Source organism: Hipposideros armiger, unplaced genomic scaffold, assembly GCF_001890085.2.
Source record: "Hipposideros armiger isolate ML-2016 unplaced genomic scaffold, ASM189008v1 scaffold_34, whole genome shotgun sequence".
Classification (NCBI taxonomy): Eukaryota; Metazoa; Chordata; class Mammalia; order Chiroptera; family Hipposideridae; genus Hipposideros; species Hipposideros armiger.
The window spans coordinates 2,110,797-2,138,141 of record NW_017731384.1 but is presented as its reverse complement, the minus strand read 5'-3'; the positions used below and the strand labels follow the sequence as shown (position 1 = coordinate 2,138,141).

General features: G+C 51.8%; 4 protein-coding genes across 8 annotated transcripts in view; 2 read left to right on the top strand and 2 right to left on the bottom strand.

The window, feature by feature from the left end:
- The first annotated feature begins 664 nt into the window (after window positions 1–664).
- SMARCD2 (SWI/SNF related BAF chromatin remodeling complex subunit D2) lies at window positions 665–10,676 on the top strand. 3 transcript variants are annotated; one of them, XM_019637668.1, is made up of 13 exons: window positions 665–1,201; window positions 5,859–6,043; window positions 6,239–6,281; window positions 6,426–6,548; window positions 7,330–7,485; window positions 7,918–8,013; window positions 8,156–8,257; window positions 8,376–8,537; window positions 8,698–8,795; window positions 8,975–9,110; window positions 9,292–9,414; window positions 9,550–9,651; window positions 9,724–10,676. In XM_019637668.1, the coding sequence occupies exons 1-13, from the start codon at window positions 980–982 to the stop codon at window positions 9,775–9,777; spliced, it is 1,602 nt and encodes a 533-aa protein (XP_019493213.1). In that variant the 5' UTR covers window positions 665–979; the 3' UTR covers window positions 9,778–10,676. The 3 variants fall into 3 exon arrangements, with proteins under 3 accessions (XP_019493213.1, XP_019493216.1, XP_019493215.1); XM_019637671.1 differs by lacking the exon at window positions 665–1,201 and adding an exon at window positions 2,408–3,374; XM_019637670.1 differs by lacking the exon at window positions 665–1,201 and adding an exon at window positions 3,705–5,096.
- A 38-nt stretch (window positions 10,677–10,714) lies between these two features.
- On the bottom strand, window positions 10,715–14,928 carry PSMC5 (proteasome 26S subunit, ATPase 5). The gene is made up of 12 exons (XM_019637676.1): window positions 14,821–14,928; window positions 14,204–14,275; window positions 13,175–13,244; window positions 12,758–12,855; window positions 12,534–12,590; window positions 12,224–12,454; window positions 11,798–11,924; window positions 11,506–11,696; window positions 11,308–11,406; window positions 11,116–11,226; window positions 10,941–11,027; window positions 10,715–10,836 (listed from the first exon to the last, which is right to left on the bottom strand). The coding sequence occupies exons 1-12, from the start codon at window positions 14,842–14,844 to the stop codon at window positions 10,783–10,785; spliced, it is 1,221 nt and encodes a 406-aa protein (XP_019493221.1). The 5' UTR covers window positions 14,845–14,928; the 3' UTR covers window positions 10,715–10,782.
- A 66-nt stretch (window positions 14,929–14,994) lies between these two features.
- FTSJ3 (FtsJ RNA 2'-O-methyltransferase 3) lies at window positions 14,995–22,762 on the top strand. 3 transcript variants are annotated; one of them, XM_019637667.1, is made up of 21 exons: window positions 14,995–15,083; window positions 15,415–15,507; window positions 15,673–15,778; window positions 16,060–16,106; window positions 16,228–16,307; window positions 16,739–16,838; window positions 16,928–17,122; window positions 17,204–17,319; window positions 17,433–17,537; window positions 17,625–17,725; window positions 17,958–18,038; window positions 18,132–18,278; window positions 18,398–18,533; window positions 19,503–19,684; window positions 19,806–19,923; window positions 20,002–20,285; window positions 20,563–20,648; window positions 20,739–20,838; window positions 20,951–21,134; window positions 21,211–21,305; window positions 21,389–22,762. In XM_019637667.1, exons 2-21 carry the CDS (start codon window positions 15,441–15,443, stop codon window positions 21,579–21,581), a joined length of 2,523 nt encoding a protein of 840 aa, XP_019493212.1. In that variant the 5' UTR covers window positions 14,995–15,083; window positions 15,415–15,440; the 3' UTR covers window positions 21,582–22,762. The 3 variants fall into 3 exon arrangements, with proteins under 3 accessions (XP_019493212.1, XP_019493211.1, XP_019493210.1); XM_019637665.1 differs by lacking the exon at window positions 14,995–15,083 and adding an exon at window positions 15,218–15,332; XM_019637666.1 differs by lacking the exon at window positions 14,995–15,083 and having other exon boundaries at window positions 15,217–15,507.
- Window positions 22,034–27,345, bottom strand: part of DDX42 (DEAD-box helicase 42) — a 30,749-nt gene continuing 25,437 nt past the window's right edge. The window contains exons 14-17 of the mRNA XM_019637645.1: window positions 27,106–27,332; window positions 25,525–25,635; window positions 24,294–24,395; window positions 22,034–23,626 (exon numbers count right to left, since the gene is read on the bottom strand). Coding sequence (XP_019493190.1) covers window positions 22,928–23,626; window positions 24,294–24,395; window positions 25,525–25,635; window positions 27,106–27,332 — 1,139 coding nt within the window. The 3' untranslated portion in view covers window positions 22,034–22,927. The remainder of the gene's footprint in view (window positions 23,627–24,293; window positions 24,396–25,524; window positions 25,636–27,105; window positions 27,333–27,345) is intronic.

The window sequence follows — 27,345 nt, the reverse complement described above, 5'->3', positions numbered from 1 at the left end:
TAATTTTTGAAAATTAGGTGCTATAAACCCTGGGGAAAGACCTTATTTAACGGCGAGAGTTTTCTCATAACGCAAAATTCCTTCGCCTAGAAACATTTCCTGTGAAGTACTAGGCTTCCTTAAAGTGAGGCATAGCCACGTTAAAAATATGCGATAAGAACTCGGCACGTGGCCAAGTCAACCCTTAGCACAGCTGGATCGGGTCTGGGGCAGCCCATGTCCCTTGGCAGGTCTAAACCACCAGGATGAATTTTTAAACAAAGTCAAGTTGGCAGCTGTTCTACCCCTGAGAGCAGCTCTAAGTTGAGTCTTTAAGTGGTGAAAATGTAGAAAGGAGAAATGACAAAACTATTTTGAGGAGCGTGGCTGGGTACCTAAGGCGAGTCGGCTACAAAGCGAAGAGGGCAGCAACTCTAGTAACTGTTTTAGCCCCAGGTGCTTTTCGACCTCTGACCCAGCGCCTTGCCCGGCCTTTCCAAGCGCAGCTTCCGCCCCCGCCCCTCCCGTGACGGGCCGGCCCAAGGGATGTGGGCAGGGCCCTGGGGGCTGGCAGTTAGGGGCTGTGCCTGTTAGGGGCGGGTCTCGCGAGGGGCGGGATTTGAGGAGGCATCCTAGCATTGGACTGCTGGGCATAGGCGGGGCATAGTGCTGGGTTGGGCTGGGCGGAGCAGGGAGTTAGTTGCAGCCTCTGGGTTAACTGGACTCAGGCGGCCAAACCTACGGAGGCCGGGGGCGGTAGGCAGACCTGTAACAGATCCCGGATCCAGGATTTCCCAGGCAGGACCGGAATCAGGATCGGCCCTGCCCCAAACCTGGTCTGTGAGGAACTCGCGAACTTGAATTAGGAAATCCCGGAACCCGGATCAACAAACCCCAGAACCCGGAATTTAGATCGGAAAGTCCCGGAGCACGGAACGCGGAGCGGACTCGGCACGGAGCCCGGAGTCCGGATCGCTGTACTGCCGGACGGGACGGAGCGATGTCGGGCCGTGTTGCGGGCGGGTTCCCGCTGCCTCCGCTGAGCCCTGGTGGCGGCGCGGTTGCCGCGGCTCTAGGAGGACCGCTTCCGCCAGCGGGACCCGGCATGCTGCCGGGACAGGCTCTCAGGGGGCCGGGGCCGGGGCCGGCTGGAGGCGTGGGGGGCCCCGGGGCCGCCGCCTTCCGCCCCATGGGCCCCGCGGGCCCAGCGGCGCCGTACCAGGTGAGGAGGACGGATGGGTGACAGCACCACGAGCACGCCTTTAGCAGAGGGCGGAGGGGGTCCTAGGGCAGCCTCCTGGACAGCGGGCACAGGGGCCCTACATGTGGAGCACACGGGACAGTTTAGAGGGAAAAGCCAGGGACCCTCGGAATCGGCTAGGTGGTGGTGGAGGACTTCGTGGAGAGGGTAAGAGCAACTCGGGTGGAGGGTTTGAAGCAGTTGGAAGGGTCTGGGGGCTTCTTAGAACAGGAATTCTGAATACCTGAGGGATGGAGGAGTTGTGGGAACTAGTGAGTTATGGGCGGGTGGGTTGAGAACTCTAGTGTAGCTTCTAGGGGTGGGGGTTTTGGGAAGTGATCAGGTAGTTTTGGAAAAGGGCCCTCACTGAGAAACCAGGGTTACCCTGCATTGGCCTTGGTCCCACTCCAAGTCTGCTCTGTTTTTTCTAGTTGGGAACTGGCAGAGATCTAGCGTGTCTGAGATGGCTCCCAGCTGCTAATGAGGAGGAAGAAGGGCCTACTTCCCACGGGCATGGGAGGCCTAGGATAGGGCAAGGGGATTCCAGCCTGTGCAGCTGAGAGTCTACTCCTGGGTCAGGCCCAGGAGACCTTGCATGGGATGAATCTGGGTTAGACCAGAGACAGTGGCGGCCAGGCCTGAGGAAGGACAGCCTGGCCCATTCTGGGAAGATTCTCTTTTTGACTTTCTGCCTTGTGTCCGTGTCCAGGAGTTGATTAGCCTGGATGAGCAGAGAGGCTCCACTGAGTACTGCTGCTCTGGGGCTGAGGAGCCTGTGCAAGTTGCTTCAAAGGGTTCTGTCCTGACCCCTTTGGGGTTTGGCTTTGAAGAGAGCTTCTCAGGTTGCAGCTTGAAAGGCCATTGGGAGGCAGAACCTTGGTCCCTGTGTGAGGAACTCAGCCTGACTCTGCTGGTGGGGCTCATCTGTCCCCCAGTCCATTGTTTCTGGTTGTCCCAGAATGCTTGGGAATTGTGCCCATGCTTTTTCCTGCTCCCTCTTCAGTTTTATTTAGCCTTTAGGTCAGCGGTTCTCAACCTTCCTAACGCCGCAACCCCTTAATACAGTTCCTCATGTTGTGGTGACCCCCAACAATAAAATTATTCTCGTTGCTACTCTATAACTGTCATTTTGCTACTGTTATGAATCGTAATGTAAATGTCTTTTTGTTTTCCGATGGTCTTAGGCGACCCCTGTGAAAGGGTCTTTCGACCCCCAAAGGGGTCGTGACCCACAGGTTGAGAACCGCTGCTTTAGGTTCTAACAATGCCATATCCCAACCCATGTGCCTAACATTTGGCACTGGCTTCTAGCAAATTTGAAGGAAGGAAGGAAGGAAGCTGGAGCTTCCTATGGCCTCTCCTCGTGTCTCCAGGTAAAGGTCCTAGAAATAGATCCTCATAGATACAGGTATGCATATCCCCCCCCCCAGGAGCCTTGGGCCCTCACTTTCTAAAGAGATGCTTAACTGAGGGTAGTGATTTTTCCCTCTTATTACTCGTTTTCTCTCCTCCCTCTAAAAAACAAAACCAAAGGGTCTGGATATTGACTGAGACAGACCCATGTCCTGACTCCAGCTGGGGTCTGTCTTTCTCATCTTGCTCTCCCCATTGGGGATTCATGGGCCCAAGGTGTCCTTGAGAGATGCCTGCCCGCATCAGTCATTCCAGCCCTGGGGCCAGCTAGCTGAGACCTGGCCTGGGAGCCTCCCTGTGGGCTTTTGGCCTGGGAGGGATCTAAGGAATGGATAGGAGTCTCTTCAGGTGCCTCAGTTTGCAACCCATGGGAAGTGGGCCGTGGGGAAAGCCTCTGAGAAGGTGGATTCCACAACAACTTGTAGGGAGTGGCCTCGGGCCAGTGGCAAGGCTGAGGGAGCTGGCTGGGTAGCCCTGGGCTATTGGGGATGGGAACAGGGGTAAGGAAAGGTAAGAAGGCACTGAGCCTTTGCTTCCCAGGGCCTCCCATCCCACGAGCTTCCCATGGCCTCCACCTCCTCCTCTTCCAGGCCTAGGCAGTGGAAGTACATGGCGGTAGGGAGGACCCAGTTCTCTCTGCCTGAGTTTGAGGAGGCTCCTGTTTGGCCCCTTTCCAAGTCTAGTTGTGTGACTTGAGGAGAAGGGACTTGAGATCTGAGGAGCAAAGGAGTTCCTGCGTGAGGTGAGCTGGAAGAGCAGGGATTTCAGGGCCCAGCCTGGGCAAATAGGGGAGCCTATTGAAAGAAAAGTGATGACCCACCTCCCTAGACACACACACACACACACACACACACACACACACACACACACACACACACTTCTGGGTTCATGCCAACAAGTTCAAAATATTTTCTGAATATTGGAGGTGTATGTTCTCTTCTTCTAGGTCCTTAGGCCCAGCCACCAGCAGCACCAAGGCCACAGGCTTTGAGGCAGGGCAGAGGCAGCGGCATCAGGCCCAGCTTCCTGTCCCTGCTGTCCTGGGTGGGGTGGGGGTGGGAGTGGGGGTAGAGTAAAGCTGAGGATGTGGGCTGGTGCTGGGCTAAAGGGAGAGGAGGTCGCTGCATGCTTCTAGGGTTCGGGGCACTGAGCCAGGCCTACCCAGCCCTGCCGCAGGTGGGAAGTTAGGGAGTGCGAGCTCTGGGCTGAGTCTTTTTTTAACCCCCGGGTTGTTTTTCGGAAGAGGAAGAGTTACTGGTGTTTCATAGCCCAGGTGTGGAGCTTGGCAAGGCCAAGCTGGGACTTCATGAACTGTAAGCAGCCTTCCCCTGGGCCCCTTCCCCCTCTTGGAGGAAGCCTGGGGCCCTGGGTAGCTGGGGGCTCTGCTCCTGGGAAGCCTGGAGCAGATGTCTGGGAGGGGCCTGTTCCAGGCCTGCCTGTGCTGCCCAGTCTTGGGACTTCCTCTTACGGGAGCACCTGCCTAGGAGGGGTGGTGGTACAGTGGTTTTGTGAACGTCCTAGTGAGTAGCCTCATGGGGACCACAGAGCCCTAGCTCACACTCTGCAGGATTCACTGCTTCAGTTGTTCCTCCCCTTTGGACCAGGCGCTGGGTGGGAAAAGCTCATGTCTAGGATGTCTGGAGGCTGGGCTTACAGCTGTGGCCACACTGACTTTTTTTCCTGTAATCTCTGGCCATGGCTTATTAAGGCAGAGAAACAGGCTGTCTTTTGCCTTTCAACAGCGCAGATGAATCTCTCCCTGATGAAGAGAGACTTGTGGCAGGACTCTTGAGGTCCTAGAGTCCTTCCACGTTTAACTCTCCATTCTCCCAAATGCTTCCTTCCTACCCTACTCTCCCTTTCCCCTTTCCCACGTCTCTGGGTCATGGCTCTCTCTCCATCTCTGCATCTGGTTAAGAATCTGACCCTCTGTGGCGAGAACATGGCTTTCGTCCTAGATGAAGAGGTGGGGGAAGAATCTGATCTCTGATGCTGGGGCAGGGGTCCTTTGATTTAGTGCGAGTCCCCACCCAGCCTGGCTTGGTTGGCTGGTTGTGCTGGTTGCATAATCTGGGCCCTGGGGCCAGCCCTGTGAAGCTGCCAGGGACAGTGTGTGCGAGGCAGAGCTGCCAAACAGGCCTTGCAGACAGCAGCCATGGGGAAGGGGGGTGGAGGGTTACTCACAGATGGGCTCCACAGAAATGTTGGGGAGCTAGCTAGACATCTGTGGGAAATCCTTCTGCAGGCTTCTAAAGAAGCCATTTCTGTCACCCAGATGCCTCTGCTGACCCTATGGCTCTGACCCTTACAGCCCAGGATAACCTTATCTCCTTTCTCCAGCTTGGGATTGCCAAGGCTGAGTTGAGCCAGGTGGTGCACAGACAGAGTCCAGGTGCCAGCTGCTCTCTCTCCCACAAGCCACCAAGGAGCCACAGCTTCTCTTTTGGGATCTTCTAGAATTAAGGTCGGGGGCTGGGCAGTAGGGAGGTGAGAGAAGGGTCCAGTTTTGGATTGTGAATAGGGGCCATATGGTGACCAGATGGTCTCTGTACTCTGCCTGTGGCCACTCCCACCAACTGGGACATGCTCCAAGCCATCCTGTTGCAGCTTGCTCACCTGGGGTGCCGTTGCCTGATGGACTTGCCAGCCCATTGTACTGCCTTCCCCCCTCAGTCATAGCACCAGGCCGGCAACAGGGGATGGGTGTTGGGGCTTTGCCTGGTCAGCCTGCCCATATCACACTGTACCCCATTGCCTGGCTGACACTGCCCCTGGGCCTCCTGGGCCGTGCTTCTCCCTCAAGTGGGGGTAAGAAGGATGGGAGAGCTTGGTGGGACCATCTGAGGACCTCAAGAGTGCCTCAAAGCTGACTGGTCCCAGGAGGCAGGGGGATAGCCAGCTGGGGCCGAAAGGTGGCAGTGAGCCCTGAAAAACTCCCCTAGGCCCTTCCCTCTGCAGGCAGAATTCTCCTCCCATGCCCTGGGCTCTGCAGGCCTCATTTGCTGGCACGGCTGCCAGGGCAGTTGAAGAGGGCGGGGCAGGTGTGGTTTACACTCTGCTCTCAGGCACCTGCTCCCCTTTGTTCCTGGCACTCCAGCCGGCCTTGCCTCTGTGATGTGTTGCTCAGGGCCAGACCTGGCCAAGGAGAAGGATGGAGGGAGTAGGCTATGGGCCCCACAGGGCCCTGCCACTGACCTATGCACCCCCATTGGCTCACTTCCCCCAGCGGCCTGGCATGTCACCAGGGAGCCGGATGCCCATGGCAGGCTTGCAGGTGGGACCCCCTACGGGCTCCCCATTTGGCACAGCTGCTCCACTTCGACCTGGCATGCCACCCACCATGATGGACCCATTCCGAAAACGCCTGCTTGTGCCCCAGGCTCAGCCCCCGATGCCTGCCCAACGCCGGGGGTAAGACTGTCCTGTTTCTCCCATCCTACCTAGCACAGCTCTATGGGTAACAGAGGGCTTCCTTCTGTCTTAAGAACTGCAATGACTGAGGAAGACTCCTGGTTCTCTTGGGAGTGGGTCCTGGGGACTGGAGGGATGGATGGGGGGAGGCCCTTTGGACCACTGACCTCTTAAGTGGGTTTCTGTCCTCCCCAGGTTAAAGAGGAGGAAGATGGCAGATAAGGTTCTACCTCAGCGAGTGAGTATGTTGGGAGGGGGCCTAGGATGGCTGGGTGGCTGCTGGCTATGGGTGGAGTCAGTCTCCCCCAACCATGTGATGGAGGAGGAAGGAGCCAGAGCTGCAGCTGAAACAAGCTGATGAACCCCTTTTCCCTTTCTCCAGATCCGGGAGCTTGTCCCAGAGTCTCAGGCGTACATGGATCTCTTGGCTTTTGAGCGGAAGCTGGATCAGACCATTGCTCGCAAGCGGATGGAGATCCAGGAGGCCATCAAAAAGCCTCTGACGGTGTGTGCAACCCTGGCCACTCCCTGGCCTGGTTTTCCAGGGGCCCAGCGAGTGTCTGCAATGGGCTAGAGCAGGCTTTTTCACACTGCAGGATGCAGCCCATTCGTGGAGCAGGAACTCAGTTTAATGTGGTGGGCCCGCATGTTTTTAATGAAATATAAAATAGAAATTATAGTAATTCTTCACAGTAAAGTACTTAGCATATTGGTAATGGTGTTATTTCATGACATTTTTGTTTGAGATATTCATATAGATGTGTGTGGATCCTGGGTCATGATTTAAAATGTAAATCGTGTCAATTGTGGTCAGAAGTTTGAAAGGCAAGGCTAGAGGGTAGATGAGGGTAGTTCCTTCTCCTTCCCCATCTCTAGAGGAGCTTTTTCTTTTTTAAAAGTAGTAATCTAGAACAGTCCCCTGAATGGTGAAGACTTTCCAGGAGATGAGGATATTTGGGGGCCATGATGGGTATTTGAGTTTCATTTAAAATATGAGCCGGAGACTTCTGATTTACCTAGTAGCACCCGGTATGGCCCTCTGTCACATCCCTGGTCCCACTCTGTTGGAACTGTTGGTAGTGCATCTGTTCCTCCCTAAACTTGTGAGTCCCTTTAAGGCCAGGACTGAGATTTCCTACTCCTGATTCCCGGTGCCTAACGAGGTGCCTAGAGTATAGTCACTGTTCAGTATCGATGCCGAATGAGCTCAGGCAGGAAGGCTGGGCAGCATTGTTTCCCAACATGTTGGTCCACCTCTCTCTAGCTGGTTGTCTTTCTCTCTGTAGCAAAAACGAAAGCTGCGGATCTATATTTCCAATACGTTCAGTCCCAGCAAGGCAGAAGGTGACAGTGCAGGAACCACAGGGACCCCTGGAGGAACCCCAGCAGGGGACAAGGTGGCTTCCTGGGAACTCCGAGTGGAGGGAAAACTGCTGGATGATGTGAGTTGGGGAAGATGTCTGGAGGGGAGGTGGCCTGTGTGGGTTTAAGACTGGGGCCAGACACTTGGCACTTCTGGGGAAGTCCTGGCACTTCTGAGGGAGAGGGCAGTGCTTGTGGTCACACTCTGCACAGCTCCAAGCCAGTTAGAGGTTGGAGATTTGTGTGGTTATTACAAGTTTTCCTGAAGATGGCAGAGTGTCTTGAGGAAGCAGTAACCTTTCCTAATTCACAAGTCCTATATTGGCTAGCAGTGGTACTGCACAAAGAGCCCTTCCTTTGCCTCCTTTCTCTCACTTTTCCCTCTTCCTTCAGGGCCCAAGAATCCTCAGTACCCTGAACTTCAGGGTCAAAACAGTCTTCTTTTTTGGGCATAGCGTAGCTTAGGTTTGCGAACTCAGCAGCACTCCAATCTCGCCCCTTTCCATCCCCAGCCTAGCAAACAGAAGAGGAAGTTCTCTTCATTCTTTAAGAGCCTTGTCATTGAACTGGACAAGGAACTGTACGGGCCTGACAACCACCTGGTGGAGGTGAGAGTGGACCTGGGGCATGGGAGCACAGGCTGACATGCCGGGTGGGCAGAGAAATGTCCTTGGTCCCATTGGGGGGCCAGGTATGTATGTTCACACCCACCCCCTTGGTGATGAGCTTGGTTCCCCTCCTCCCTGCCAGTGGCACCGGATGCCCACCACCCAGGAGACAGATGGCTTCCAGGTGAAACGGCCTGGAGACCTCAACGTTAAGTGCACCCTCCTGCTCATGCTGGATCATCAGGTGACATGCTCTGGGGTCACAGGGACTCATCTGGGGGACAGGGGCCCTTCCTGTCCCTGCCCTATTCTTCCGCTTTTCACAAGAACCCCTCCTCTGATTCCATTCTGTCCATCTCCAGCCTCCCCAGTACAAGTTGGACCCCCGACTGGCAAGGCTGCTGGGAGTGCACACACAGACGAGGGCTGCCATCATGCAGGCCCTGTGGCTTTACATCAAACACAACCAGCTGCAGGACGGGCACGAGCGCGAGTACATCAACTGCAACCGTTACTTCCGCCAGGTTAGCGGACGCCATCCCCCCTCTAGTCTCACAGCCCATCTTGCCTGCTGCTTTGGAGCCCCACTGGGTTAGTTCTCAGCCACATTACATTCCTCACACTGACTCTGGGATGATCTACTTCCTTCTGTGTCCTCAAAGGCATCTTTGGTCTTCTTTCCAGATCTTCAGTTGTGGCCGACTCCGTTTCTCCGAGATTCCAATAAAGCTGGCTGGGTTGCTGCAGCATCCAGACCCCATTGTCATCAACCATGTCATTAGGTAAATAGGAAGAAGGGGGTAGGAATGCTCTTCTAAGAGCAATTTACCTTTGGCTTGAGAAGCCAAGGAGAAGCAGCAGGTTTGGCTTCTTGCTCCCCAAGTGTATGCAGGTTTGGCTCAGGTGGGTGGGATGGACACAGCTGTGTACTCACCCTTGCCCTCCTGTGGGCTGCCTGTAGCGTGGACCCTAACGACCAGAAGAAGACAGCCTGTTATGACATCGATGTGGAGGTGGATGACCCACTCAAGGCCCAGATGAGCAATTTTCTGGCCTCTACCACCAATCAGCAGGAGATTGCCGCTCTCGATGTCAAGGTGGGTCCTCTGCCTCCCCAACCTCATCTGGGGCCCAGGAGAGGGCTGGGCAGGCTCTGGTGGACATTACCATGCATGTAGCACCTTGGGATGGGATTTCTGTCCAAGTCCTTTGGGGTTAGGCCTAGAACAGACCCTTTAGGGGTGGGGGCTAGTCTGACACATGCACTCTTTTCCCCAGATCCATGAAACCATTGAGTCCATCAACCAGCTGAAGACTCAGAGGGATTTCATGCTCAGCTTTAGCACTGACCCCCAGGACTTCATCCAGGAATGGCTCCGTTCCCAGCGCCGAGACCTCAAGGTGGTCGTCTTTCCTGGGGCTGATCCCATGTTAAGCTCTGGGTGGTTTTACCCCCATCGCCATTCTTCCAGTTCCAGGGGCAGATTGGCTTAGGGGTGGGAATTATGCTATGGCTTTCCTCCTGGCTCTTTGCAGATCATCACTGATGTGATTGGGAATCCTGAGGAGGAGAGACGAGCTGCTTTCTACCACCAGCCCTGGGCCCAGGAAGCAGTGGGGAGGCACATCTTTGCCAAGGTGAGGCTCTGCCGTTTGCCCTCCTGTGGTTATAAGCAGCAGAGGCCTGAGCTGCCCCTCTCCCTTCTCCAGGTGCAGCAGCGACGGCAGGAACTGGAACAGGTGCTTGGAATTCGCCTGACCTAACTGCTCAGGGATCTTTCTTCCCAGCCCTGGAGCCATCCCCTTCTCAGCCTGAGAGGGACCACCACCTGGGGCCACGGACACGTAGGATAAGGATGGGGTGAAGGGCAGCTCCTGTCACCCTCCACTCCCCAGCTTTAGTTTCTTAAATGTAGTGATAGGATTCCTTGTTGCTTGGTCCCCAAAGCCTTATTACTTTACGCGTTGGCTTTAATTGGGTTCACAGCAGATGCCTCCTCTGCCCCCTGCAGGCAGGCCTGAGTAGGACTGCTGGAAGCCATGCTTTGACATTGTAACCCAGACGTTTCAGAACCAAAGGCCCCAGGCTTTGCTTGTTTACAGACTCCCCCTTGGGGTGAGTGTCTGAGCTGGCTCTGGGGAGCTAGGTGAGGAAGAGAGGCCCAGTTCACATTCCTCCTAGCCTTTCTAAACCAAAGTTCTTTGCCATTCCTACCAGCCCAGCCTTGCTGCTGGGTTTTTTTCTTTCTTTTGGGTATTTGCACTATTTGGGGAGCAGGTTTTTTCTATGCGGGAGCCACTTTTTTGTACAGGGGGTAAGCTGGGGTTTTTCAGGGAGCCCTATTTGGTGCTTCCTTCCTTATGTTCTTTCCTCAATCTATGCAAGCGGCTCTGGCGGCCGCCATCATCTCCTGGGATGCCAGAGGGCTGCCACCCAGCTCTTGGGCCCAGGGTGGTAAAGCCTCCCAGAGGAAGGGGTTGTTCGAGTTCTCTGGCATGGCCCGAAGTACGGGTGTGCGTGCCAGGTGTGGAGGGCAGGGGGAGGTGGGGGAGAACTCTTCTTACCCTTTGGAGCTTGGTAAGGAGGGTGGGCCTAGGGCTTGGCAAGTGCCACTTCTGGCAGGTTTGGAAATTTCCAAATAAATCCTTGTTTATTGGTGGTACCCAGACCTGGTCATTGAATAGTGCCGCCACTCATTAACAGACTGAAGTCCTACAGGGCTGTCCTGCAGAGTTTTATTTGAGGGATCCACAGAAGGGACATCCACCTCACTTCCATAGCTTCTTGATGGACATGTTTTTCTCACTATCCTTCTGCATGACCTGGAGAGAGACAGGGTTAAGTTATAAACCGGGTGAACACAAGCCCTATCCCCACTGCTCCAGAGCCACCCCTCAGCAAAGGCAAAAAAGATGGGTGCCTGTACCTTGGCTACTGCCATCTCAAAGTCCTCCTGCGTGACATGGACTCGCCGTTCCCGCAGGGCATACATGCCGGCTTCAGTGCACACACCCTGAGCAAGGAGAGACAGAGGCTGTTGCTGTGCCCTTGAACCCAGAGCTTCCTGCCTCTGCCCCTTTTTCCTTGGGCTCTCCAATTACCTTCACTTCAGCCCCTGATGCTCCTGGCATGAGCTCAGCAATTTTTCTCAGGTTGATCCCGCGGGTCAGGTTCATTTTTCGAGAATGGATCTTCAAAATGTCCAGCCGAGCCTAGAGATGGGAGAGGAAAAGCCTGAGCCCCACCACCTACCCCAACAGCCAGGGCTACTCCCAGCACTGCCCATCACAAACCTCCTCATTAGGGGGTGGAAATTCAATTTTTCTGTCGATGCGCCCTGGGCGAAGCAAAGCTGAGTCTAGGATATCAATCCTATTAGTAGCCATGATAACCTGAGTAGAGAAAGGGTGTGACATCAGCTAAGCCCTTCCTCAGGCCTCTCCTTACCCTGGACCTTCCCTTGGCTCATCCCACGGCCGACACCACCTTACCTTGATATTCTTGGTGGCCTCAAAGCCATCCAGCTGGTTGAGCAGCTCCAGCATTGTGCGCTGCACTTCACTGTCTCCTCCAGAACCCCCCTCCAGCCGTGAGGAGCCGATGGAGTCAATTTCATCCATGAAGATGATGGATGGAGCATGTTCTCGTGCCATGACAAACAGCTCCCTCACCATTCTTGCACCTGTGTCAAGGCCAAGCTGGTGTTATGGAGCTGATGAACGTCCTACCCTAACCTCCATCCCCTCACTTCCACTTGGTTTTCAAGTTTCTAGCCACGGTTACCTTCCCCAATGAATTTCTGTACCAACTCAGAGCCAGAGACACGAATAAAGGTACAGTCTGTATGATGAGCCACAGCCCGGGCCAACAGTGTCTTCCCAGTACCTGGGGGTCCATATAGCAGCACTCCCTGGAAAGAAACAGCAGGACTCAGGGCAGAAAGCTAGCCCCACATTTCATTCACTGAACATTTATTGAGCGTTTGCTCTGCTAGACCCCATGCCAGACGTGCAGGGATACAGAAAATGAACGTCAATGTCCCTTCTACAGCTTATATCCAAACATCCTCAGTACCCTGGCAGCATCTCTATCCTGGGCCCTCTTCAGTGGGGAGGGCCAACTCCCCTGCACCTCCCGGACCCCTGCACTCAGTTTGGCCTGCGATATATAGGAACAGCAGGGCCCTCCCACACAAGCCCTGCTTCTCACCTTGGGCTGCGCAATGCCCAGCGCTTCAAAGAGCTCAGGATGTTTAACGGGCAGTTCGATGACTTCTTTGATCTCCTTAATCTGCTTGTCCAGTCCACCAATCATCTCGTAAGTTGAATCTGGCACCTTCTCCACCATCATCAGTGACACCAGTGGGTCTACCTTGTTGGGCAGGATCTTGTGTAGAGTGTAGCTGTCATTTCTTAGAGCCACCCGGCAATTGGGTGTCACCTGTGCAAGGGGAGAGCGTTTCAGGACATGGTGTGGTGACAGCTGACCCCAATGTCCCCACCTCACCTGCTGCACTCACATCATTGATGTCAATGTTCTTGTCCACGTCTACGACAAACTTGCCCTCAGGATGTACCTAAAGAAACAAGTGCTGAAGCCCTTCCCTGACAGCCACCAAGCCACCAACCTCACCCAAGAAGATCCACAAGTCCTAGAATAACAGGACAGAACGGTGTCCTCACAAGGCTACACTCAAAGGTCTGGGAATGCAGCGGGTGGTCCCTGGGGTCATGTTGCCTTTACCTTAACTAATACTTTCTTCTTATCCATGGCCCGGACCACTTCTCCCACGTAGGAGCCTTGTTCCTGTAGCAGCTGTAGCTCCTCCCGCAGCAGACGAACTAGATGAGAAAGAGACATAGTGGTCACCCAGCTTCTTTGGTGTCCCCTCCCCAACAACTCAGTTCAATATGCATGAACAGCACCATTTTGAAGTTCTGAAGGGAAGGCCACAAAAAGTCAAAATTCATGTGTTCAAGGGAGTTACAATGGGACTTGGGGGAGACTGTGCATGTGAACTGTGTAACAGTCCAAAGCATCACCATGGACTGGGAGAAAACAAAAGCACCCATGCGAAGGCTCCGTTCAGGGAGATTTGAACAGTCAGACTGACCTCAGACCAACTGCCCACATGCAGCCTTCCCACCTGTCTCCCCTCACCTTTTGCATTAAGCTCATTCCTCTGTGCCTGCAGCCTCCGGAGATTTTGGCTCTTATCATTCACAATCAGCTGTGGAGGACAAGAAACAAAGGGCAGAGAACAGAAGGTTTAAGATCTTAGCCACGACCTTCAGAGGCAGGTATGAGCTGAGTGAGGGAAGAGCACAGGGCACCTGGCATGTTGTTTCAGATTCTCCAGTATGATTCTAATGACCCTGGCCTGCCCTCCAAGAGCCCTCTGGAGCCTAGGATAGCCATCAAAACACACTGCTTGTCTAACACTGGTCCAGGAACCACAAACCCTAAGGGAGAAAAGTTACAGCTGGCTCATGTAGTCAATTTCTTGCAGGGCAGCATAACAACATGCTAGAGTAGGAAGATCTTTGAGTCAGAAGCCTAAGTTCTAGTCCTCCTGCTGCCAATTAACAGCTAGCTAAAGCTAAGGAAAGCCATTTAAAAGGTCTAGTTCTGTTAACAAACTGCAAGTGGGCATAGCATCACCTACCTTGCCTCTTTTCAGGACTGTTGTGAGGAACAAATGAAATCACACGAATTTCAAAAATCATAAGCCAAATATAATACCTACACATGTAGCTGGAATTCACAAATACTCCCTGTGGCTCTCCCCCATCCAATGCATATTATTTTCCTTATTTCTATGGTCCCTGTTCCCGCTTCAGGAAGCAGTGTGTCACCCAATTCCTTTTCATTCAGTCCCCTGAAATCAGCATTGTCCAGACTCCTCAATTCTGTCTTCTGTTACACTCTTACTCTGTCCCAACCCCTCTCTGATAAATCTCACCTGAGCCCCTATCGTCCCTTTTATTAGAAACCCTCTCAGTCAGGCTTCTTCCAAAAGAAATGGCCTTTGGCTGGGGGGTACCTTTTCTGCTTGACTCTTGAAGGTGTGTAACAAACCATTACTTCTTCCACTGCGCCTCCCAGTGGAATTACATGGATTTGTAGAAATCTCCATCAATCCTTCATTCCCCCTTCAGCTCTCTCTGGACTTCTGGCGTCGGTCCTTACCTGGAGTTCTTCAATCTTGGACAGATAATATTGGCGGAGTCCACTTCCTGCCTTGCCCTCTTCCAGCTCCATCTGAAGACACAGTGTAATTATTAAACAACAGGCTAGCCATCCAAAGTATAAAGCCACTTCCAGCTTGGACCTTGGAGGTTTAAGATTTGGGTTCTAAACCCTCTATTCTCCAGAACCCTTCATTTCCCCATGACTGAACTAAAGGCAGGATGAGAATGCCGCCTACTTCATAAGACTTGCAGGAGGATCAAGAGACGATATACACGAGAGCGCTTTGTACCGAGTCAGGCGCTATACAGATCCCAGGTGTTATCACTACAGGCGGAGCCAGTAGGAAGGACGGCTGCCCTGTCTCCTGCGACTCGCGGATGGGCCCGTTCCCGCTCCCATCGCTCCTTTCATTCCGCTTCCACTGTGTCATCCTCTCCCGGCCCTGCCCTGACCCGCCGGGCGGCGCTGACACAGCAGATCCGGTCCCAATCCAGATTGGTCCATCCAACCCCGACCCACCCGACCCTCGTTCCCCGGCCGGCGGCCCACCTCGGATCACGCCTGCTCCGCATCCAGCCCCGGTTCCCGCCCGGCGGCCGCCGCCGCCACCATACCTGCTCCGGCCCGTCAAGCGCCATCTTCCCCCAGTCGCGGAGAACGCCGGCATTCGAGCCGCCTTGGCGCGCAAGCGCAGAAGCAGGGGCTTAGAGGCCGAAGACCGAAGCAGAGAAGAGTTCCGGGTCAATGGGCGGGGTGTGTGGAGAGACGATAACAAATAACTGAGGCCATGATTGGAGGGGGGTACGCGAGGTCAGGAGCTTTGGAAGGGGATGGCGAGGGCACAGAACTCCTAAATGTTGCTCTCTAGAAACTCTGTGTGAGTCCGAGTAATCTGCTCTCTTGGCCCCACCTTCCAATTTATAAGAACTGGCGACAGAATATACAGGTCTTTTTGTGTGTGTGTGTGGCCACGCCCCAAATGGCGGAAAACTTGGAGCCGGGGACGCAAGCGACGCAAGCGACGCAAGCGGAAGCGGAAGCACGTTTGGTGCCTCCATGTGCCGCTCCAAGAGTGGCGAAGTCGGCGCTGGGAGCTGTTGAGTGGTGTGGTTAGGCAGAGCTCAGGGTGATTGCCTCGGCAAGTGGGGAGCGGAAAGCGGAATCTCCTGCTTCGGGAAGAGACGTTCCAATTTCTACTTTCTCCCTAGATTGAGGGACACTCCTCGGTCCCACCATGGGCAAGAAGGGTAAAATCGGGAAGAGCCGACGGGACAAGTTCTATCACTTGGCAAAAGAGACTGGTGAGTAGGTTCGCGCCTTCCGCGAGCTAGCGAACGAGAGACCTTGTCGAGTACCTCCCCCTTTTCGAATATTGAGTTTGTCTTCCGCAGAAAGGGTAGTGGGTTGTGAGGCTGCAGAATTCCCGCTGGGAAAGCACTCCACGGACTTATTTTTTTTGTCCCCAGGTTATCGTTCCCGCTCTGCCTTCAAGCTGATTCAGCTGAATCGCCGCTTTCAGTTCCTGCAGAAAGCCAGAGCCTTGCTGGACCTGTGTGCTGCGCCAGGGGGATGGTGCGTAACAACCTGCACCTGTCACCCCTGACAGCCAGCTTTCTAAGCTTCCAGCCTTGGATGTTTGAAAGTTGCATTGGGGGAGGGAGTAATAATAGTCATACCAGCCTCAATTTCTCTATTCCCCAGAAAATACACTGCAGAGAAAAGGTTTGGAACGTGTACAAAGGACGTGCTCTGGCCATTTGGCGGGGCTTCTAACACTGGGGGTGACAGATCACATTGCCAAGGGAGAGGAAGGGACAGTCCTGGGTATTTTAACCTTTATTCCTGTTGTATAGGTTGCAGGTGGCTGCGAAGTTTATGCCTGTGTCCAGCCTTATTGTGGGTGAGTGACAGGTGGCTTTCCCAGGTGTTTTAGGGGTGGGAACATGGGGTATTGTGTTCTACATTTCCTTTTTCCCTGCTCGAGGTAACCTTTTGGAATACTCTGATCTGATTTCTTTCAGGGGTGGACCTGGTTCCAATCAAGCCTCTTCCCAATGTGGTGACACTGCAGGAGGACATCACAACAGAACGCTGTAGGCAGGTGATAGGAATCTCTCTTCCTGTCCCCTTTATATGCAAACATCCCCTTCCGTGCCTCTTCCCATCCCAAATCTTCTGAATGCAAGATTTTTCCTGTTTATCATGCCTTGAGCAGTGGCTGCACATGTCTGTAAGCCCGTTTACATGTCTCATATCTGCTCCAGCTTTTATTTGGTCAGGAATGAGGTGTTTGGAATTAGAGGAAGTGCAGAGAGTTCAGTGAAATCCTTTCCAGCGGGCTTACTAATAGACTGTAAGTTCCATGAAGACAGACGTGTTATTTTCATTTATCGTTGCATCCCGTGCTTGGTGCAGCGTTTGGCCCATGGTGGGCACTCCACAAATGACTCGGTGGACAAGTGGCTGAATCGGGGACACCATTTGTAGCCATTCCTGTGTTCCTCTTGCCATAATCCCTTTCCCTCTCTGTAGGCCTTGAGGAAGGAGCTGAAGACCTGGAAAGTTGATGTTGTGCTCAATGACGGGGCCCCCAACGTCGGGGCTAGCTGGGTCCATGATGCTTATTCACAAGGTGCCAGGAGTCGGCATGGAGATGAGGGTGGAGGTGGGCATGCGCCCTCAGGCCGCAGAGGTCCTCAGCTAACCATCTTTCTCCCACAGCCCATTTGACACTGATGGCTCTTCGTTTGGCTTGTGATTTTCTGGCCCGAGGTGGCTGCTTCATCACAAAGGTTTTCCGTTCCCGCGATTATCAGCCCCTGTTATGGATCTTCCAGCAGCTGTTCCGCCACGTCCAGGCCACCAAGCCCCAAGCCTCTCGCCATGAGTCTGCAGAGATCTTTGTAGTCTGCCAGGGTGAGCACCCTTCCCTTCTTTCTCTTGACTCAAGTCTCCCAACTACCAAAGCACACTTTCTGATATATCTTACCATCTTAGGATTCCTGGCTCCTGACAAGGTTGACAATAAATTCTTTGATCCCAAATTTGCCTTCAAGGAGGTTGAAGTCCAGGCGAAGACTGTCACCGAATTGGTGACTAAGAAGAAACCAAAGGTGCATTTGGGGAATGTGGCCCTCAGGTCCTACAACTCTGGGGAGATTGGGCTGGTGGGTCCTACAGACACCTCAGAAGAGACCGCTGAACCTCCTTTGTTTCCCTCCCTAAGGCTGAAGGCTATGCTGAGGGTGACCTCACTCTCTATCACCGTACCTCCGTCACTGACTTCCTCCGAGCTGCCAACCCTGTTGACTTCCTCTCCAAAGCCAGCGAAGTGAGTCCTCAGACTTGAGAGGTCTAAGGGAGCCCCCGAAATGTGGCCTGAAAATTTCCCTTGACTCCTTTCCCTCCTCCCAAACAGATCTCACTAGATGATGAAGAGTTGGCACAGCATCCAGCTACCACTGAGGACATACGGGTGTGCTGTCAGGATATCAAAGTGCTGGGCCGCAAGGAGCTTAGGTATGTGGTGGGGGTAGGTGTAGGTGCCAGGAGCCCCAAAGGCAGGGAAAGGCCTTTGAAGGCCATGATGTTGTATCTCTGGGCACAGGATGCTGTGTGCTGGGCTAGAGGTTTGGGGTAGGGACCTGAGCCCTAGGACTTACGTGACTCAAACATGAAATTTGGAGTGTAGGCCTAAAACGGGGGCAGGAACGCACAGGGAGACAGGTCAGTAATGGTATTTCTGGGGCAGGTCCCTGCTGAACTGGAGGACGAAGCTTCGGCGGTATGTGGCCAAGAAGCTGAAAGAGCAAGCAAAGGCGCTGGACATCAGGTGAGGAGGAGGGGACCAACGCAGGGTAGGGGTTGAGCGGGTGAGGGGCAAGTGCTTGGGAAGAGAACCAAACTCCTGGAACTGTTCTGTCAGCCTCAGCTCGGGGGAGGAAGAGGAAGAAGGTGAGGAGGAGTCAACCGCTGGGGCTGAGAGGCAGCCTTCCAAGGAGGAGGAAGAGGAGGAAGAGCTGAACAGGACCCTGGCAGAGATGAAGGCCCAGGAGGTGGCAGAATTAAAGAGGTGAGGGGAGCTGGGGAGGAGCTTAAGCTGCTTGTGTGGAGAGGGGGGAAGAGAATGAAGGCGTGAATGGGGAGTCTTCAGGGCTGGGCAGGTGTAAATTCCTCACACTGACCCCTCAGGAAGAAAAAGAAACTGCTGCGTGAGCAGAGAAAGCAGCGGGAGCGTGTGGAGCTGAAGATGGATCTTCCCGGGGTTTCCATTGCAGACGAGGGGGAGACGGGCATGTTCTCCTTGCGCACCATCCGCGGTCACCAGGTGAGGCGCGCAGACGTAGTGAGGAGAGGAGAGATCAGTTTGGGTATTTGGAAGGGGGATGGGGATTGGATGTCTTAAGTGTGTTGCATGGCTCACGGTTGCTATCTTCACCTATAAATACATGACTTGGTGAGGGGGATTGGGAAAGAAACAGGAGCCTTGTGTCTCAAAGGCCTCACCTTGGGAGGATTATACACCGCATGTGATGAAATTAGGGAGATTTGTAAGTGTGACATAGAACTAGAACCTAAGAATATTATATATGTATGCATATAATACGTAAGAATAGAAGAACAAAGAGGCAGTCTTTGCAAGAAGCTGGGTTAGTTGATGCAGCCAGGGTACCTGGGTTACCAGCACAGGTGATGGAGGGTTTCCCTGTGTGGAACAGCGTCCTCTAGTTCAGTGAGACCAGGTTAGCACCTTGGTGCACTTAGCCACGGGATGGTGCTGTCTGCCAGTGGAGGCTGCTTTTCCTTATAAAAGCTGTGTCACGAGCAAAGTGAGCTTGTGTGTGAGATGGAAAACCAGGTCATCTCTGTTGTACAGAAGCAGCAGAGCATAGGGGGTCCTAGAGCAGATTACCACTTAGCCATTCTTTGCCTCAGTTCCCTCATCTGTAAAAAATAGAACCTAACTGCCTAAGGCTTGGCAAAGAATAAAAAAGAAAGATGCTGCTTGAGCCTTTAATTCAGTGGAAACAAATTAGATCTGTAGATTGTATTATTCTCAGAAGGTGAGGTGGCTTGAGAAAAACCAGTTTGAGAATATTGTAAGATTTGATGCTATATAAATACACAGGCGGTAGGGTACTTTTCCATAAACCTATTTCTGCTACCATTGGAGACGAGAGACAGCTGAGTGGGACAGATCAGTGACTGGGCCTAGAATGGGATGTTTTAAACAGCCCCATCACTTCCCTCTATAAAAGGAGATAATAGCCCCTGATCTGTTTCTGTCGAACTTCAGTTGTTAGAGGAGGTAACACAAGGGGATATGAGTGCTGCAGACACGTTTCTGTCCGACCTGCCAAGAGATGACATCTATATATCAGATGTTGAGGATGACGATGACGCATCTCTGGATAGTGACCTAGATTCAGAGGAACTGGCAGGAGTCGCAGGACCTCAGAGTCTAAAGGACCCAAAGCGGTAAGGTGGGGGCTGGGGCGTGCCGGACACATGCGGGCCCTGCAGCTCGAGTGCTGAAGCTGAGCTGGTGGCAGGCAAGTTCCCCGGGGCACTGACCCTCCACCCACTTTGCTCGATCTAGTGTACGATTTGCAGAAGCAGATGATAAAGAGGAGGAGGAAGAAGAGAATCCACTGCTTGTACCATTGGAGGAAAAGGCGGTTCTGCAGGAAGAACAAGCCAACCTGTGGTTCTCAAAGGTAAGAGGAGGCTGGGGGCCAAGACAGAGAGGGAATTGGCATTCCCGGGAGAAGGGTGGCTGACGACCCCCATTACAGGATGGCTTCCGTGGGATTGAGGATGATGCTGACGAGGCCCTGGAGATCAGTCAGGCCCAGCTGTTGTATGAGAGCCAGCGGAAGAAGCAGCCGCAGCCACAGCCATCCCCACCACCACCTTCCAGTGTGAAGGCTGAGAGAAAACTTCCCCAGTGCCAGGATGAGGCCCCTGAGGCCCCTAAGGAGGCAGAGGCTCCATTGGGGACAGAGGGTGCCACCGGCCCAGGGGGTCAAGAAAGAGATGACAGCTCAGACAGTGATAGCAGCAGTGAGGATGAAGAGAGGTGAGTGGTTGCAGCTGATGGGAAACGGGATGAAGAGGAAGCAGCAGTTCTAACCATTTCTGTTAAGTCGGAGTTTTCAACCTCAGCTGTAGATCAAGAGCTTTAAAAATACTGATGGTTCTCATTTAAGTGGTCTGTACTACAGCCTGGGTGACCGGATTTCCAGAAGTTCCCCAAGCAGTTTTAAGTCAGGGACCAGGGTTGCGGTGAGGCGGAGTGGGTCTGAGTAGTGTGGGAATGATGGGGCATTCATGCACGGTCCTCCCCTCTTCCACAGTTGGGAACCACACTGCCGTAAGAAGAGAAGCCGTGAGCCTAAGTCAGATGATGACGGGTTTGAAATAGTGCCTATCGAGGACCCAGGTGAGAGTGGGTCTGCACCCAGAGGAATGGAAGGGGACAGTAAAAGTTTCAGTGTGGAAACTGAGCATGGACTTGACTCCTTCCCTCTAGTGAAACATCGGATACTGGACCCTGAAGGCCTTGCTTTAGGTGCTGTTATTGCCTCTTCCAAAAAGGCCAAAAGAGACCTCATAGATAACTCCTTCAACCGGTAAGGAGGCCAGAAAATACTGAGAGGTGACCCAGGGTGGGGTTGGGTAAGTGATGGTTTCTTCTCTAGAAAGACTGGAGTGGTCATGAGGGCTGGTGTTCTCTCCGCCTAGGTATACATTTAATGAGGAGGAGGGGGAGCTTCCAGAGTGGTTTGTGCAGGAAGAAAAGCAGCACAGGATACGACAACTGCCTATTGACAAGAAGGAGGTGGCGCATTACCGGAAACGCTGGCGGGAAATCAATGCGCGGCCCATCAAGAAAGTGGCTGAGGCTAAAGCCAGAAAGAAGCGGAGGGTAAGTGGCAGGGCTGCCTGAGATGGGTGGGTGGGGCAGGGGTGGGGAGGCCAGCCTGACTGAGGTCCTCATACAGATGCTGAAGAAGCTGGAGCAAACCAAGAAGAAGGCAGAAGCCGTGGTGAATACGGTGGACATCTCAGAACGAGAGAAAGTGGCCCAGCTCCGAAGGTAATGGGGGGAGGTCACCCAACAAAGGTACATTGGGGTTAAAAAGTGCCAGAAAGCCTCTAACCTGTTTCTTCCATTTTCAGTCTCTATAAGAAGGCTGGGCTTGGCAAGGAGAAACGCCAAGTCACCTACCTTGTAGCCAAAAAAGGTGTGGGCCGCAAAGTGCGCCGGCCAGCTGGAGTCAGAGGTCATTTTAAGGTGGTGGATTCAAGGATGAAGAAGGACCAAAGAGCACAGCAACGGAAGGAGCAGAAGAAGAAAACCAGGCGGAAGTGAGCAGAGCCATTGGGGCCTCTGAGAAGGCAGCGTATGGACGAGGAGGAGCCCTACCCTCATTTGCATCACAGTCATCTGAAAAGACAGTGAGATGGGGTACCTAGAACTCGCATGGTGGTCCTGAGTGTTGAGGACGACATCCTCTGCCTGAGGGAAGGTCTCCTGTTAGTGCTGTAACAGACCCCACAACCTTTCATGAAGAATGTGGGGACTAGATGAAAAGCCATACCTTTAAGTCACGGGGGAAGTTTAGTGTTGGGGCGGCAGTCATTCTAGTCCATTCTTGGGCAAGTGGGCCTCTCAAGTCTTGCCCCATCCTCTTCCATTATCTGAATAAAGCCGTGATGATAGATGTCTGACAGCTTAGTTCCCATTAAGTGGTAACTCGTGCTGCACTGTTTTAAAGCATACTTTACTGACTCGGGAAGTAGAAATGACAAACAATCCACAGGTCCCAGTAGTAAAACATTTACTAGAGCAAGCAGAAAGGAATGCACATCTTAAAGAAAACTTCACAAAGTCACAAAATTCGAAGTATATTTCTTTTATAAACAAGATTGAAAAAAAAATCATCAAAATCATTTCAGCAAAAGATTCTTCTACCATGTGGCAAGTTAAAAAAAAATACAACAAAACAGGAGAATAGAAGACAGTTAAAAGCTGTTGGGTTTGTTTTTTAAATTTAGCAAACATTTCAGACCTGGAGCGATCCTGGTTTTAGGGCCATCCTTTCCCCTTCAAATGGTAGCGGCTCTGGGTCAGGCAGGCTGCTGCTTTGGGTCTCAGGGCTGGATACAGACCTGGATGGGGAACCTGAGCTTTGACTCCCACTTGGAATCAGGCACCTCCCTTTCCTGCAAAGGTCTGGAAGCGCCCAAGTGCTTCCCAAATATCCCTAACAAGCAACGGATTGGGTTTGCAGAAGCCACTCCTAAAGGGGATGTGTGGCCACATAGCTAAGAAAAAAAACTTTACTTGTAGATGTTTATAAGGTGACATTTTAGTAAAAAATATACACTGCAATATAATACAAACCTAAAGTACGTTTTGTACCCTTTAAGGCCCTTTATTCCAAGGTATTCTCACCTGACCCTCACAACTCACCCAGAGCCAAAAGAAACTTCCCAGCTCACTGCTTCTGAGGACCAAAGCAGCTTCCCAAGAAAGCATCCAAAAAAAAACAAAAAAAAAAAACCCGATTCTGACGAAGGGGTAATGTCTCCAAGCTCCAGCTATCCACTAAGGGCAGGGGGTCCTTACACCTTGGGCCCCAACCCAGCCCTGAGACACTTAGTTATCAAAAATCTTTCTCAAAATTAAAGACGATTTCACACTTCACATACCATCTAACTGTCCCATCGACTTTTCTTGCGCTTGGGTGGCTCGGGGACGGCGAAGCCATCGGCTGTCTTATCTGTCTTGCTGTCCATCTTGTCCACCTTGCTGCTGTCCACCTTTGGGTCCATTCTGCTCTCACGGTTACAACCTTCTTTCCTGCTTTCACCATTCCGACCATCATTCGTACCTCGGTTCTCCCCGTGTCGACCTCCACCTCCTCCATGCCTGTTCTCCCCATGGCGATGACCGTCTGCGTGCCGCCCGCTGCTTTCTGGGTATCGGTACCCTTCTCCGTGGCGACCACCATCTCCATGACGCGGGCTGTCACCATGCCGATTCCCACCGCCACTCTCTCCGTGACTATGACGGCTGCCACCCCGAATCTCAGTGTATCTCTCTCTTTTCCCATTGCCACCCCCAATCCCTTCTCGGCTGTTACTCCCTGAAGCTGTGTTGTTGACTCCCTGGGGTCCGGCAGTAGGATAGGTCACTGGGGCACTGCTGAGGTTCCCAGTATTGCCAAAGCCTGGGATGCCCTTGGTGGCACTGGCAACGGGGCTGTCAGGACTGTTTTGGCCCTGCTGGGCTGAAGCAGTTGGAACAGAATTCAAGCTCCCTGCACTTGTCCATCCACTTGCCCCAGCAGCAGAGCTTCCGGCCTTCTGGTTGGTTAAGCTGGCCGCGACAAAGTGACTCTTGTACTGTGACTAAAAGAGACAACAGGAATAGGTAAAACAGTAAGTTCAAGAAATGTGAATATATAAACTTGGTAATGATAAAGTATACAGAAACTTGTGTGTTCACACACACGATAGTATCCATGCTGTCTTGGCACCGTGCCCTTAAGCATCCTGATGGCCCCATGATCCTGTGGTTTCTCTGATCCTCTATTAATGAAAAAGAATAAATCTTGGGACCTAACTGAAAATCTGGAGATGGATAAAATGTGTAAATTAAGGCCAGCTAGCTAACTGGAGGGATAAGTGTAGAAGGAAGATGGGCTCATAGTTCACAAGAGATACAGAAGCAAACTTGGCTAAAAAAATAGCAATTACTCTCAACCAGATTATAATAGCCTTGGAGGTGGGCAACACTGTAGGCTGTTGGGGCAGGGAGGGAACACCAACCCTGCTGTAGTACAATCGTCTCAGGCTTGGGGTGTGACTGAAGCAGAGAACCAGCAAGAGGGGTTTCTCTGGTCTCTATACCTGCATCTCTAAGTAAGTTACAGTCAAGTTTATCAAAACTGAAAGCAGTGAGAAGGCTCTAAATTCAGCTTGAGCCTACAAACCCAGATACTATCTCAAGACGAGGCCGCCTCATCACTGCCCAAGAGTTACTATTGGAAGCTTTCAGCTAAATGTTATCTCAGACCTGGAAAGCCGCTTTCATTGCTGTCAGCCGATCTCCCATGGCTCCTGTGGAGGGCTTGTAGGCCTCATAGTTGCTCATTACATTGTTGTTATTTCCTCGCTCCTAAAAGATAAACAGACCCATGAAGACGGAAGAAAAGTAGGAAAGCCCACTGCCACAGACTGGGCCTCTATACTGAAAACACGAGTGAGAGCTGCAGTCAGAATGGGCATTTTTAGAAAGTTACTAGAAATGAGGTTAGATTATACCCAAAGCTGATATGTGGTGATACTTATACACACAAACAAACATGTTTATGTAATTATGTAAAAATTATATTCAAGATGAATAGGCCACAAGGCAGAACAGCTCAGGCTCTGAATCTAGACCCTTTTAAGTGTCTGAACTTCAGCCCAACACTTACCGTGTGTAACCTTGGGTGCCTCAGTTTTACGATCTATATTTACTCTCACTGGGTGGCTGTGAAGACTGAGTTCACATGTGATTGCTTGGAATGGCCCTGGCACATAGTGAGTGCTCAGTATTAGCTATCACTATCATCTGCGTCATCTGCATCATCATGACTGTACTGTGGGGAACAATTATTGATTTATCAGAGACACCAGTTCACTATAATGCTCCAGAAATGCAGCCTGGTAGTTTTCTTCCTTGGCTTAGAAATCGGAAGCGACAGGAAACAGGCAGTTAAGAAAGCCAGCCAGTGGAAACTTGTGTTACCTGGTTTGTGAGAAAAGCTAGCTCTCATTGGTCTTTGATGCAATTCCCAGAGAGTGTAGAAATCATTCCTGAGTTTATTTACAAGATATAGCTCGAGTTTAGAGTGAACCTGTGGCAATGTGTTCCTAGTAGCAGGCTCCAGCCACTGTTGGAGGGCTTGTAAAATCAGAAACACCTTAAGAATTTCTGATTCACCAGGTCTGGGGCAGGACACGAGTTTCATTTGCTGCTAGTCCAGAAACCAGTCTGAGTACCACTGCTAATCTATGCTAGATTAGCTAGAATGATTTCCTGAGCACGCCTAGTCGGTCAAGTACACATAGGTACTTCTTCAACAGACTATCACAACATTAAGAACCAACATTATACTGACTCAAGCCAGCAGATGAAACACAAGCTCCCTTCTAGACAGGGTTCTGAACTCAGTGATGTTTTCTCAGGTAGAGCAGACGAGTCTTAACATCAACCAGGACTCAGGACCAGCCCTAAGGGCTCCGCTATAGCATAGACTCACCGTGTTCTCAGAGCCGAGGCCAGGCCGCTCCCTGTAGCCTAGGCCTCCTCCACCAATGTTCAGCTTTTTGCCTTTCCCTCCTTTGAAGCGGGATTTCCGAAACCAGGCATTCTGCATTGAACATAATTCAAAGTTAACCGGGGGGTTGGAAAAGCCGCCAGAGGAAGAGGGCAAGATCAAAGAGGAAACTAAGTGGGAGGGAAGAACTTTTTGCTTCATCTTTAGCCAATGTATTTATGGCAAGGAAGGAACTGTTCATGGGAACTACAGATTCGCTCCTTTTTGACAGTTTAAACTATCGTTTGTCATCAGACTTAGATCCCTATCTAAGGCTTCCTTTACTGCTGCTCCTTCCTCCAGGGACTCCAGAAAGGGAAGTGATCAGTTACCCTGGCTACTTCTAACTTCCTTGAGGAAAATGAATTTCTATTTTTCAAATCTATATATACCATTGGACATGAAAAAAAAAACAAAACAAAAAAACGGAGCTTATAAAGAATTAGTGGGTTTGGACGAAAAGGGAAAAAACTATGTAAAGTGAGGTTTATTAGAACTGACTCTAGGGGCAGAGGCCCAGGACTGGTAGCCACAGAACTGAAAATTTTATTTCCCCACAGAGCCTAAAAGTTCTCACTGATCACTGCCAGAATATTATTGATCAGATGTAGGCACGTTCTCTTCAGAATGCAGACAACTCTGGGGGAGGCCAGAGCTTTATCTGACAGTCACACCTTAGAGTCAAAGTGAAGTTCCTGAAAGGCAGGGCAGGTTTGAAAAAGGTGCTGATCAGGGAAGCTGATCATAGTCTGAGAGCACAGGGGGTCTGAGGCACAAAAAGAGATGAAGGAAATGCCAAAAACAAAATGTATCATGTTCAAATTTTTAGTTTAGGATTGGCTGTCTATACCCAGGAAAGGGAAGGAAACAGTACTCTACTCTCTGGCGACACAGGTCCTTTACTCCTATGCCTGAAGCATGGGCAGGACCACCCTACAACTGCATTATGGGTTAGCTGTGCTGGTGGCTGGCCTATGAATTTGAAAAATACCTAAGTGTCTACTATCAGAACGTGTATCCCAAGCCCATCTGTAATTTGGAGACTGCATATATTAACATAGCTCAAGATTTAATTCGGTAGAATGCTGTTATAGATTGGTAATCAGTGTAGTCAAAGATCTGAGATCTAAGTCTGAGGAATAGTGAAATATATCATTTTTTTAAAGACATCACACATTTTTAGCGCTCCACCACAGAGAAGGCTATTTGCGGGGAGGGCAATAAGGAGAATAGTAGCCATCTCTGAGATTACATTTACTCGTGTGTGCTATGGGACAAGTAGATAGAAATTTGAAGGACAGATTTTAACACAAAGAATAGCTTTTCAACACAGATGCTGCTGAATGGAGAGGATGAGCAGACAGACCAAACGAATTTAAATGTCCCACAATACCTCATAAGCACTATCGTCTCCACCCCACTCCCTTTCTTGACATGCTTCTATGTCACCTGCCCCAGGCTTGTTCAATTTCTTTCACTTAGTTTTACCACTTGCAGCAATCTGAAGTGTGCCCAGCCCCTCACCTGCATTGCCAAATCTAGGAGTTCCTTGGAAACATGCTGATTGGCTCCTTCCAAATTCCGGACAAGGTCACCAGCAAAATTGCTGTCCTTGGGGGTCAGCAAGGTATAAGCCACGCCCTTCTCGCCCGCTCGTCCTGTGCGGCCAATCCTATGAGTATGGGTATCAATGTCTCGTGCCACATCATAGTTAATGACAGTCTTAATTGAAGGAATGTCCAGACCACGAGCTGAAATAAAAAA

Bases quoted from the DNA above. Each gene is read 5' to 3' on its own strand.
- SMARCD2 (XM_019637668.1), top strand. From the start codon at position 980: ATGTCGGGCCGTGTTGCGGGCGGGTTCCCGCTGCCTCCGCTGAGCCCT. The intron at 8,014-8,155 runs GTGAGAGTGGAC...CCTCCCTGCCAG, and splicing joins CTGACAACCACCTGGTGGAG to TGGCACCGGATGCCCACCAC. The intron at 8,796-8,974 runs GTAAATAGGAAG...GGCTGCCTGTAG, and splicing joins GTCATCAACCATGTCATTAG to CGTGGACCCTAACGACCAGA.
- FTSJ3 (XM_019637667.1), top strand. From the start codon at position 15,441: ATGGGCAAGAAGGGTAAAATCGGGAAGAGCCGACGGGACAAGTTCTAT. The intron at 16,308-16,738 runs GTGATAGGAATC...CCCTCTCTGTAG, and splicing joins CAACAGAACGCTGTAGGCAG to GCCTTGAGGAAGGAGCTGAA. The intron at 17,538-17,624 runs GTGAGTCCTCAG...CCTCCCAAACAG, and splicing joins TCCTCTCCAAAGCCAGCGAA to ATCTCACTAGATGATGAAGA.
- PSMC5 (XM_019637676.1), bottom strand. From the start codon at position 14,844: ATGGCGCTTGACGGGCCGGAGCAG. The intron at 14,276-14,820 runs GTATGGTGGCGG...CTGTGTCTTCAG, and splicing joins CGCTTGACGGGCCGGAGCAG to ATGGAGCTGGAAGAGGGCAA. The intron at 11,028-11,115 runs GTAATTGGAGAG...CTCCTTGCTCAG, and splicing joins CATCAGGGGCTGAAGTGAAG to GGTGTGTGCACTGAAGCCGG.